At 39.7% G+C, this 13027-nt stretch overlaps 1 protein-coding gene across 1 annotated transcript; it reads right to left on the reverse strand.

The window, feature by feature from the left end:
- Positions 1–2758: 2758 nt before the first annotated feature.
- Positions 2759–10894, reverse strand: LOC135467818 (uncharacterized). Its single transcript, XM_064745694.1, has 5 exons — positions 10596–10894; positions 8526–8672; positions 7969–8126; positions 6260–6441; positions 2759–3594 (listed from the first exon to the last, which is right to left on the reverse strand). Exons 2-5 carry the CDS (start codon positions 8594–8596, stop codon positions 2971–2973), a joined length of 1035 nt encoding a protein of 344 aa, XP_064601764.1. The 5' UTR covers positions 8597–8672; positions 10596–10894; the 3' UTR covers positions 2759–2970.
- Between the last annotated feature and the right edge of the window lie 2133 nt (positions 10895–13027).

Consider the following 13027-nt stretch of genomic DNA (forward strand, 5'->3'; position numbering starts at 1 on the left):
ACCAGACCCATGACATTACGTTGTTGTCGTCCTTATTCGTGATCACGGGGGTCCATCTTTTGACGCACAAGGCGTTGGTTCAATCCCAGCCTCAGACACAGAATCTTCGATTTATTTCTTTCTTTATATGATTAGTTTTTTACGCGTACTCAAAAATATTTCACTTATACGACGGCGCCCCAGCATTATGGTGGGAAGAAACAGGGCAGAGCCCGGGGGGAAACCCATGACCATCCGCAGGTTGTTGACAGACCTTCACACGTACGGCCGAGAGGAAGCCAGCATGAGCTGGACTTGAACTCACAACGACCGCATTGGTGAGGGGCTCCTGGGCCATTACGCTGCGCTAGCGCGCTAACCAACTGAGCCACGGAGGCCCCAGAATCTTCGAGGTTATCTTACTTCTGGGGACTTGAATCCAATACATTGCTTTACAACATTGGCTTTGACATCTAGATGGGCTGTAGTCTGTGAGAAATGCCTCTCTATTCACACTGAGCTCGCTTGGCGGATGAAAATCTCACAGAAGGGAGAGTTTTGTCCTGGAAGGTTCTTGCCAAAGGCCGATGGTTTACTCTGTAGGTCCTCTGTTTCCTCAATCAATACGACAGTATAACTATAGACGTACAACATGGAAAGTAAAATCAGATAAGCGATGACTGGGGTTCTTGCGTATGGTGTTAAGCATCAATCAATCAATCAATCGATCAGCTGCCAAGACCAGGCACTAGAACATAAATAATATAAGTACGTAGGAAAGGTCTTCCAGCAACCTGCGGAAGGTCGTGGGTTTCCCCCGGTCTCTGCCCAGTTTCCTCCCACCACAATGCTGGCCGCCGTCGTATAAGTGAAATATTCTTGAGTACAGAGTAAAACACCAATCAAATAAATAAATAAATAACGTAATGTACGTGAAACAGTGATTTTATATGAAACTTAACATAACTGCAGTCGAACTAGACTATATTTGTGAAAGGGGAAGCGGGCGTGACGTGGTGGCTAGGGCCCTTGCATTCAGAGTTGCGGGTTCAAATCCGGTTTTGAACATGGGATTTCAGATTCCCTCTTTCTCACTATTCGTTGGAAAACTTCCGCTTCAGTATAACTCGGCAAAGGTCTGTGGTGTCCCTTTGCCGTCCAACTTTCTCCAACCATGATTTATTGATCGTCATATGAGTGAAAATATTTGCGAAAGTATAAGGCTTTTGGAGGCTTAGCCATCAGGGATGATTTTATTTATCAGTATATTGTATATGCAGCTGTAACCATCTTCTTATATTTTCAGAAAAAAAACTTTTGGAAAGGAGGCAGTGAACAGCTTTACTTAGCCTGCGTAACATGGAATTTAATCACAGATCATTAGGTTCTGCGCACGTCTGTTGGATCATCAGCCCTCCATCAACTACTCTAGAAACACATCTTGATAGATTACAAGCTCAAAAAGCTCTACGATACGATATGATGCACCGAGTCAGCTGTTGCACATTTTTACCGAATCCGATACTCCTTATCTTTCCAACTTCAACTCCCACGTGGTTTACGTAAGGGACGGATAACCGATGCCATGTTTTTCTCATTAAAATCTAATAACGTAAACATTCTTTACTCAGATAGCTTTTGGGACATGCTGGTTATATAATTTCTGGTATAGAGGCACGCGTAAGAAGTTATATATATGGCATAGATTTTCATATATAGTTTCTTTCAAAACGAATAGCATAGCGTCAAAACCAGAAGACATAAAAGTATTACGTTTTAGCTCCAGCGTCGTCAAATGAGAAATCTGAAAAAAGCCTGAATTAACATTTAAAACAAAATGGCATTATAGTTCTTTGTCGGTGGCCTGAAAGATTGTACCACGGGTATACTCAGGCGGTCAACGGGACCAAAACCTTCAACATGCTTCACCACTGAGCCTACAACATGCAATAAAAGAGCTTTAATATTTGTATTCGAATTTCGAAATTTCTTGATTTCGAAATTTTAAATTATTCACGGAGTGCGATCAAATTTGATTTGCATATCATGTGTAGAATATCGACTGTCTTCCCTGATTCACTGAAGTTTTTGGAATTCCCTTTTTGTTACAAATCACCAGCTTTATTTACTTTTTATATTTCTTGCTCAGGAAATCAGTCTTTAGATTATTGGCACGCCATTTAATGAGTGCTTATACAAACCTAAGCTAGTCTATGTAGACACATATCATCAGGACGAAATAGTTACAGAATCATGGGTTTGATTCTGACAAGAAAGTGTGGATATGTCTTCTTCGAAGAAGCTTGCCAGCTGCGTAAATTCGTTGAAAAAGCATTCTGACGGCTTTAAATCAGTTTTGAATGCTAAGATATTCGAATCCTTCTCGCTGATATATACCGGTTGCATAACTACATGGCAAAACCAGGATGCTGTAAGCTGTATACGAGGTACTGTGCTTAACCCGCTTACCATCTGCCATTAGTATTTACGAGTCAAAGGTTTGACTGCCAGGAAGCCAAACCGCAAAGAGCTGGAACAAATCATTATGGAACTATTATAGGCAACCCTATTATTAGGGTAAGTTATACTATAAATAGTTAAAGGCTGCAGTGCCCGCTATGACGCTCAGCAAATGGCGTCGACATCACGTAAAGGTGCCTTGCGCCAGAATGTCAGAGTTGCATAACATCATGACGCTTTTCACTTTGCTGAAGTCTGATCCAACGGGAATTCGCAATCGCTCAAATGCATTTATGCAAGCTTAACCGTTCAACCCATCTGATAAATATTTTATTTAAAAATGCCATTTTCGCGATATTACAGTACTATATCACAGATATATCCGTAGAATTATCCCTCGAAACATTCCCCTTTATTCATTACGTGAGTGTGGCATATACTCTTCCCATGAAATATGCATGGTAATCTACACATCTATGAAATGGTATCATTACAACACAAACTTCAAAGGCCATCAATTGGGAATATAGGTCACAGGATGCTGCAAGCTTTGGACTTTTTAGACCCGCCACTTGGCCGTCGCTTGTGGATGTGAGGTGAGTTTTCGTTCAGTTTGCCATCATCATTTGATGGTGATTGTCCTATTTCAGAGGTTTCCTTGGCAGTTTTCAGTAATGTTACTTGCTCTTCGGAAGTCCTTAACAAGGGGCTCTTTTCTTTTTCTATGCCTTCACCATCATTCTTCTGTTTAGCAGTGTTTGTATTTTCACTCGTTTTTATGGTTTCTCTGGCTACTACTTCCGGTTCTGGGGCATTGTCATTTTCGTCCTGCACGATATTCACATCAGGCCGCTCCCCAGATTCTTCAACGGTTGTCACGGTGAGTAAGCTGCTGCGTCTGGAAGAAGATGGCTGTCTGGCACTCGTCGCTGAGCGATGCCGGCTACTGATCACGGGTTGGTCAATACTGTTGACCCCTGACCTGACTCGGCCACTCACAGACGGAGGAGCACTGGCTAGTTTCTGGTACTCAGCACTTTGCATAGCCAGTTGCATCATGATCTCTTCGTCTTTGGCCTTCTGTTGAGATGAAGACAATGCGGCCGGAGATGGGGCAGTTTTGCGGGGGCTACTAACACGCCACGAATCTTCTTTCTGCAAAGACACGGGAAAATATTGACGTTATAAAACTGTTGACATTTAATATATATCCAATCAGAATCACATTAACAAGTTTATGAAAGTAAGTTTGAACTCACAAATGTAATGACTGACTATTTAACATAGTTACTTATTTGATTCCTGTTTTACGCATTTACTCACTTTCATGACTATGTCCATAATATATTAACGCTGACGTATATTAGCAATGCATGTGTGAAAAGTAGACATGAGACAAAATTGTCACTCGATAATTGTCCGCGATAGAATGTCTGTACAAATCGAAAAATTTTTTCCCGCTGTATTAGAATGGGCTTCTGGAACACTAAGCTGAAGCGCGTTAACAAATATTGTTTTCAGTTTACATTTAACTAATTTGTCACAAAATAGCCAGGTGTGTCCGTGATACAGTGATGTTTAGTACATGACAAGGACAATCTTGCCTTGCGCTGCAGTATTTACAAAGCAATTCATTTGCAGACAAATTAGCAAAGAAAACCAAACGCAAGCAGTTTGAGCAATGACAACAACATACATTGTAAAAGCAAATGGCTGCACAATGTTGGCACCCGTTGTGAACGCATCCTGACAAAGACGCTGCTGGCTAATCGAAGCTGAACACACATCATCCAAAATAAAGACCCTGTTTATTTTGTCGGAATGTGCAGAAGGTATAGGTGTGCGTTTTCGCGTTAAGTGGTGATCACGTACATCAAGATGTTTCTGTAGGAGCGTTCTTCATGTGATTAAGATGAAGAAGGTATTTTCGTGTCGGAACTCGTTGGTGTGTTCACATCTGTGAGTTCTGCTTATCAGTGTACCTATAATTGACTCTAAAAGAGGTATACCGTGAGGCGGTTCGTAGGAAATCTGGTGCAAGGATAAAAAGCTGTACAAACAGGCCTACACACCGAGCTGGGAGAATGTCCATGGAAAAGTGCTTATCGTAAGATGATTATAGACCTGAGAGAAAGCTGAGATGTATGAAAGACTATCGGCTCTTATTGAGAAAACATGAGGATTGTATGAATAACTGTACACCATTCAGCACCACCTTCACTATTGTTCCGTAGGTCTGTGTAAAATGGCTCTAGAAAACCCAATATTTGCTTTCAAATTGTCTGTTTCCCCCTTTTTTGTTTGTTTTTTTAGATTGCATTCAGTTTAGCGTCACTTTCAACACGACTTCGATCGCATTCCTACGGCGTGTCCTCATAGGATGACGGTTCAAATGGCGTAACTTCTCATACCGTACCGAAGACGCCGGACATGATGCTTCGTTCAGCCACAGTTTACTGATCCCGGGACCACCAATGCTTTACCTACATAGTAACATCCCGTAATTAATGTATTGTGCCAAGAGAAGAGATACCTTAGATGTTTGCCGACATCATATTCTCTTCAGACTCGACCCTTTCTTGGCTTGAATATTTGGCGCAGTATATACATTCGTGGGCTAATCCAATGGCCAAATTACACGAAGTCATGGGCAAAACTGTAATATTTGCTTGGTTTATTTTGGAAATAAAGTTCGCCTATACAGTGTCGATAATCAGAGAGATGTTAAGTTTTCTTATGCATAAAACAGGATTTTCCTGCTGGACTACGCATTTCCGAGGCATGGGACTAAGCATCCCCGAGGTACTGAATTAAACATCCCCACTGTCCCGAGCCATTATTTTCTTGTGATTGTTTACTAAATTAGACGACGACAGAACACAATGAGTAATTCTACCCCAGAGACGTCTAATAAATTGCAGTTAAAATCACTGCATTTTTTTTACCTAATTCTGCTTAAACCAAGGAGCTATAGAGGAATGCGAAGGTTACTACTTAGGGAGCACATACATAAACAGTTAAGATGTAACCCTAAGTGAGGTAGATTGTCAAGATGACGTATTTCATGGGTTACGAGTGACCATATGTCCACAATTACGCAGTCGTCACTGCTCTTGTTTTACTCTCTACGCTATAGTGGAATGCCGTGTCAATGAGATCAAGGAATGCAGAGTATGGGGTATATCACCAATCACTGGAATATTGTAGAGGTCAGTATGGTTAAGGAATAAAGAGCACTACGAAAAGCATCAACCATTGGAATGTCGTCAAGGTTAATTAGATCCAGGAATAAAAACTACTGCGTAAAGCACCAAAAAAATTGCAACACTATACGTTAAACGAGTACTACGAGAAGCACAAATCAATGGAATGTCGTAGAGATCAAGATGGTCAAGGAATAAAGAATATCGCGTAAAGCATTAATCATTAAAATGTCGTACAGGTCAATTAGGTCAAGGAATAACGAGTACAGCCTAAAACATCAATCACCGGAATGTCGCAGAGATCAATTAGATCAAGGAATAAAGACTGCTGCATATAGAACCAATGAAAGTTTTACAAATACAGTGTAGCACCATGTGTTAAACGTAACCTCCATGGCGGTGTATCGTAGCACTATAGTATGTGCTATGACCGTTACATCTGACAGGGAACGCCCTGTTTGTGAAAACGAGTCCCAGAACTCTTACTAGATTGTCTTAGGAATGAAGACACCACTCTCAGGCAACTTCTCGCTATTTCCCTTTTGGCATTCCAGGGCCACCTGCAGAGCATTGTTATATACAACAGGCTTAGGCCGTCAGTGTTCAAAAACAGTCACCTCATCGTCTGTAATACCCAGGGCTGTGTTTAGACGAGGCACTAATCGGTGCCCGCTGTTCTGCTCATCCGTCAGGTCCAGCATGAGGGAAGTGAGATTCCAGAAGAAGTCCCGGTGGATGAAGAGGTTATCTCCCGGCGGCCAGGAGACCGAATCCAGCACTACTGGCACCAACGGCTTCTCTGTACAACAAACAAATGGGAAATTAGCCTTAAACGTCAAGTCTGCTAACACACCTATACATCATATACTCTCTGAAGGTCTACATAGTTGCCCTTGTAGAGGTTAGTACATATAAGTTCATCAATACAATGTATTATTGTGTTATATATTCTATTCCATGGTTAAAGCCATTGATTTTAGCTTCGACAAATGTTGTGTAAGTCGCTCTGTCATGCAGTCGGTCTATCATCAGTGGGTCTGTTGGTCGGTCTGTCATTGCTGGGTCTGTTGGTCGGTCTGTCATCGCTGGGACTGTTGGTCGGTCTGTCATCTCTGGGTCTGTTGGTCGGTCTGTCATCAGTGGGTCTTTTGGTCGTTAAAACTACTGGCATACATGTTTTAATAGCAGCCATTTACAAAACGAAGAAGTTTGAGTGCAAGACTACATCGGTGTTTTGCAGAATGTTGTAGTTATTGCAAATTTGAGCATGTGTTTAAATGATGCCTAGCGCACCAAAAGTCCAGGATTATATTTCGTTTAAGTGGAATGATTAGATGTCTCTGCCATAATTTTTTATTATGACAAGATGACACATTGTCACACTAACAATTCACTTCAGACATTAAAAATGTGACACGTATATTATCGCAACATTCGACAAATTTCAGTATTGCTTCCTTGTCACAGTAACATTTTGTCTTTATTACTAAGATGCTGATATTTTATTTATTTACTGCATTAGTCTTTTACGCCGTACTGTGCATGTAGATTGTATTACCACAGGAGGAAAATATTTATTTATTTATTTGATTGGTGTTTTTACCCCATTCTCAAGAATATTTCAATTATACGACCCCGACCAGCCTTATGGCAATTGGAGGAAACCCGGTAGAGCCCGACGGGGAAACCCGCGACCGTCTGCCAGGTTGCTGACAGACTTTCTCACTTACGGCCGAAGAGGTTTAGCCGGCATGAGCTGGACTTGAACTCACAGCTACTACATTGGTGAGAGGCCCCAGGAGGAAAGTACAAGTATACACATAATATACGAATATATACAAGTATATACGCAATTTTACAATAACTGTGTATACTTAATATGATATATTTAACATTTTATCACAAATACTGTATGAATTTTATATGATTTTATACAACCATAAGTTTAAATTGTAGAAACATACACAGCTCCATCTTGACTCATGGCTTCAGCAAAATTGGGTAAAAATAATACGGTGATGCTAACTGCCATGTATTAGGCGTCAGTTATCTATAATAATATTTTAACTTTTAGATTCCAGATCAATAACATCCAAAATTAATTCTTAAAGTATTATTACATTTTATTTCTAAGAAAATATGATAGATGAACCACTCAATCACCTGCATCGTTTCAATATTTCTGTTCTACTGATTTAAAATTATTTATTATTATGCAAGAATTTTTTACTTTCAAGCAATATTTTTCCTGAAATTTAATCACAGGGCACGGTAGAATATATTATTATGATGATATGCCTGGGATAGGTCAACTGTACATATATACCTTGCCAGTGAATCATCAGGAACTCGTTGTGACAAGCATCGTCCGTGCTGTAATGGGCAGACAGACAGACAACAAAGGCGCATGCTCTGTCTAAGTGTGACGTATCCATTTCCTCCTTATGGCTGCTATTTGTGACGTCAAAGTGACCCGCCCTTAACCTGACACAGACAAAACCAATAATGCCTTAGTGCAAAGCATAGACATGAAAATGGTGAAATGAATTGCTATACCTGAAAATCATTTATAATTATTCCATTTTATCAATATTTGCTTTTAAAATATTGAAGCGCCAAAAAGTCAGAAGAAGGCCTTCGACAGTTACTGTGCTGTGTCCTGAGTAAACCGTGTTATTTGTTGTGATGTATTTTTTTACTTTCCGAAAACTGACAAAGTTTCCTCTCCTTGATCCGGGATTTGAACACACAACCTCACTGGTGAGGTACAACAAAGGCTGGTAAATGGCATCACCACCTGCAATCGATTTAACCGAACAAGACTAAACAAATGGTATTTATAATTAATAATTCTATATACAAGAATATAATATCGAAACTTACTCTTGTAGGAGTCTATTTACTTTAGTAGCATCCTTCTTCGAGTGGCTAACGAACACAACTTTTTTGTCCATTATCAGCGCTATTGTGCTCAACTGATTACATTCATCGCCACGTCACTGAACTGGGTCGCAGCAATATGATGGTTAACTGCAACGGGAAAAGACAATTTCCATGAGCATAAGTGTGTTTCTTGCCTGGCAGATGCATTTGGATAAAGAAGGTGGGTGGTTTACTTAGGGCACTCCCGTTTAGCCCGCCAATAAATTTATATTTATTTATTTGATTGGTGTTTTACGACGTACTCAAGAATATTTTACTTACTCGACGGCTGCCAGCGTTATGGTAGGAAGAAACCGGACAGAGCCCGGGAGAAACCCGCGACCATCTGCAGATTGCTGGCAGACCTTTCCTACGTACTTATATTATTTATGTTCTAGTGCCTGGTCTTGGCGATTGATTGATTGATTGATTGATGGTTAACACCGTACGCAAGAATGCATCACTCGTACGACGACGGCCAACGACTACATGTGACAAATTGCCAACTATCACCCCAGTCATCGCTTATCTGGTTTTACTTTCTATGCTGTACGTCTATAGTTATACTGTCGTATTGATTGAGGAAACAGAGGACCTACAGAGTAGAAATAAAAATGACCTACCTATAACATCATTAATATGCATTAAACACAGTTCCAGACCAGTGGCTTTTCACAAATTGCAATTAACATAACTAAATGTTTTTCACCTATTTCTGTTTCAGCTTTGGTGCTAAGACGATTATAATTTGCTACTATTTAAGCATTTACACAGTTAGAATAAAACTCTATGAGAGGTATCTATGCGTGGAAACATACATTCGTATAGCAGCCGTCAACCAATATGGACGTTCCAGGTCAATAATCGCTACGCCGTATTTCATCGGTTGCGTTCGAACATTTGCCAACCACCACATTATCGTCGCTGCTCTGGCTTTATTCTTTATGCTGGAAGTGTTCCATTATGGCCTTCCAGTCTATGATTTAAAATTTTTACTCTCATGGGAGGTTAAACAATGTTATACAAATTGTCTACCGCGAGATGACCCACACAGCATCAAACACCACAGTTTGTCTACTGTGGTAATGTATTTATCTATTTATTCCTTTATTTATTTATTTATTTATTTTTTTAATTGAATTGTTTTTACGCCGTACTCAAGAATATTTCACTTATGCGAGGGCAGTCATCATTATTGTGGGAGGAGACCTTGTTCTGAAAATTCACGGCCACCCGTAGGCCGCTGGAAGACCTTCACACATATACGATCGGAGGGGAAGTGAGTATAAGCTCGACATGAACTCACTCTTCTGTTTCATTGCGCTGCGCTAATCACTAGGCCCTGAGGCCCCCGTGTGGTGATTGATCGTGTGTAAATCTACAGTATTACATGCACAGGGGACTCCATATTTGAATTGTTTGATGACATTGTTGTTTATATTGTCTACGCTCTCAAAAAATGTGTCTGTGGTCTGAGCGATGTCTGTGCGATGTCTAAATGATGCCAGAATGTCTCTTCTATTCTGTTAAATATTGCAGACGTATTCTATTAATTTAACATAAATATTGGATCAAATAATCGGCTTTCTGTTAAATTAACAGATTATTGTTTGGAGTGTAGATAATTAAGGATTATTAGCTTGCACGATGAGGTATTAATTTTACTATGAAATTGTTTTAATGTTGTATACTAGGCGGTCATAACGTAAGGTGTTTGTATTTTAAGTGTTGTTTTGATTTTAAATGATTCTGCTGGTTTTTAAGAGAATCAACATGATCCTTGTTCATTTACTTTTCCTTCCTCAGAATCTAAAACCATATTCATTCATACTCACTTATGTAACAAATTATCAGAGGCAAACTGTGTATTCCAAAAATACAAAAACTTCCTAATTTGAAAGCTTCAAGACTAAAACACCTTCTCAATAAAATGAATATCAGAAACGAATGTTTCTGTGAAAGTAACCACAACGATAACATTTAACCAATCTGTATAAACTTCTAATTCTTATTCCGTTTCATTACCCTTACCTGTCTCACTTGCATTTTTAACGCTTTCATCATAGCACACTCTGGTAACTGCCATTTGTCATTCAGCTTTTATGCACTGCGCCCCTTTCGTTCCGACCAAGACAACAACAACAACACTATCCAGGTTCTGCTAAAGCGAATGTCCTTAAATGTCTCTTAAGACCCCTCCAGCAGCTTGGTGATGAGCTTCAAGAATGGATCTAAGGTTTTCCCCTAAGTTAGGATCTGTAAAGTCATATCTACTTAGTGTTATTGTAGTCGGCTACCTCTCCTTCCAATACAGGTTAAGTTTAGCTCTGTTTAGTAATTCTCAAAGATACGGGTCTTAAAATGTCACCTGTTCATGTTTTGTAAACTTAACAACACAAACCTTGAACAAGTCTGAACAGAGTTTGTCAGAAAGTCGTTTAGAGTTACTTCCCTTTGTCCAAAGAGTCGCTAAATGTGTCCCCCCACTCCCCCGGTACTCTGCAACTAACCTTTCGAATATTACATGTCATTGAGGTAAAGGGAAACATATCAGTGGCATTTATTATATTATATATTACCATAGTTACATATTGCATGTATTAAATTGAAATGTATTAATTTGCTTACTGCATGCAACTCTTTCTGTTCAATTAGCTAACATACCAATCAGGTGGATGATCTTGAGAAAATACGGCCTTCAGCTTTGTGCTCTTCAAACCATCGTTCATCTGATTTTTCCTGTCCCTGTTCACATTTCCTTTTCGCATTTTATGAGGTCATGTTACTCATATGTGCTAGCCGTGTTTTCCATATTTTTCTTGTCTGTGAAATTCTAAATATCATATAAATGTTTTGGGAGATATTTGCCCCCACTGACCCAGTGGTACGGGACGTCTATGCATCGTGTTGAATAAAAACGCTACGTTGGATATATAAACAGTTGCAAGCAAAGCGTTAACTGATAGGTATATTTTAAATAAGGACAGCTGATAAACTACATTCGCACACGATCTGGATAATTGATTAAAATTTTGCGCCTAGAACATTCATTGCGTCTTTCACAGACTGGTTCTTTATATAGGAATCCATCCTAATGTCTTACTTTGTGTGAAGTCGTGGTTCTTCCGAACGTTGTGTTGAATTAAACCTTGTTTGGGAAAATAATCTTGCGATTGTTGACCGGATTGTCTATTCTAATTGGCAATTGGTTTATGAATGTCTACTGTGACGCCTGGATATGCTAGTTGGGGCCCCATATTTCGAAACGCTCGGAACATGCCCGCATTACGTCTTCCATCCATGCAAGACATAAGTAACCATTGGTGAATCCGCTTGATGTAACACTGCAACAGATTTGCTAAGGGCTAGCTGAAACCATCGCATATAGAGTTTTTTCTGGCTGGAGAACTGACAGTTTACATGTAAAACTGTCTTGTTTTTCATGGAAAATAAAAACCAACAACTAAATACAACTCTCGCTGCTCAGCTACGACTTTAAACAAGGATTTTTGGGTACCTGAAGAAGGGCGGTGGTTAACTTCGGACAGCCCGAGGTCCTTAACCCATAGATCTGACTGCCTTCATTGTAAGTGAAAATTTTGCGGAACTCGCCTACAATAGAGCCCTACAACAGAGTTTGTGAATTTGTTTCATAACTTTAAGACATTTTCGCTTTTCGTCGGTCAAATTTTCCACACTATACAACACCTGGAAAGAAACCTATCCCGTTTTAAACCGCTCTAACCGCTGCTGTTCAACTGTCCGTTAACACTGTGGCTATCAGGCCATGTAGATAGTTAGAGGGCATAAAAAAAATTCCTAATGATATGATATAATCATATGAATTGTTTTTCATAGCTGCATGTATGAGATTATATGACGAATACGTATGTATAAATTTCTTTGCATTCTCTTGAATGACAAACAGTTCTTTGAACGGAGAGCGCTAGTGAGTTTATAAAACACACGCACACACAACAAAAAAAAAATCACGACCACACACTATGACACAACTGTAATAAAATTCTTACTTGGAGGATACATTAATAACAGTCAGAAAATAGGCGTTCTTGCACATTTGATAACTGCTACGGGAGAAGCGGGTAAGCCACAGATGGGCTTTCCAAACGGAGGGAATAATGAAATGTGCGGTACTGAGTGAAAGTCTTGTATAAACACACTGATGCATGTTTGATTGCTTGTAGTTTTGATGTTTGAAATTGCTTTTTAAACATTGTTTTGGTGATACACAACAACGAACCATTTAAGCTATTGAAGAGAAGCCGATTTTGCAGAATACAGATCCAAGCCATCCGTATGCAGTAAACATAAGATATGCTATTAGGGTACAAATTGCCATATATGCGAATCAAGCTTTAGTGTGGTCGTCTGTTTTACAGACAAACATTCTGTACCGCGGAGACATGAAAACCTCAGCCAAATTTAATTAGTTTCATTCACTT

This window comes from Liolophura sinensis, chromosome 6 (genome assembly GCF_032854445.1).
Source record: "Liolophura sinensis isolate JHLJ2023 chromosome 6, CUHK_Ljap_v2, whole genome shotgun sequence".
In the NCBI taxonomy this organism is placed as follows: Eukaryota; Metazoa; Mollusca; class Polyplacophora; order Chitonida; family Chitonidae; genus Liolophura; species Liolophura sinensis.

Coding starts and splice junctions, on each gene's coding strand:
- LOC135467818 (XM_064745694.1), bottom strand. CDS start 8,596: ATGGACAAAAAAGTTGTGTTCGTTAGCCACTCGAAGAAGGATGCTACT. Junction 8,127..8,525: donor GTAAATAGACTCCTACAAGA/GTAAGTTTCGAT, acceptor TGTCTGTGTCAG/GTTAAGGGCGGGTCACTTTG. Junction 3,595..6,259: donor TGGGTATTACAGACGATGAG/GTGACTGTTTTT, acceptor GTGTCTTTGCAG/AAAGAAGATTCGTGGCGTGT.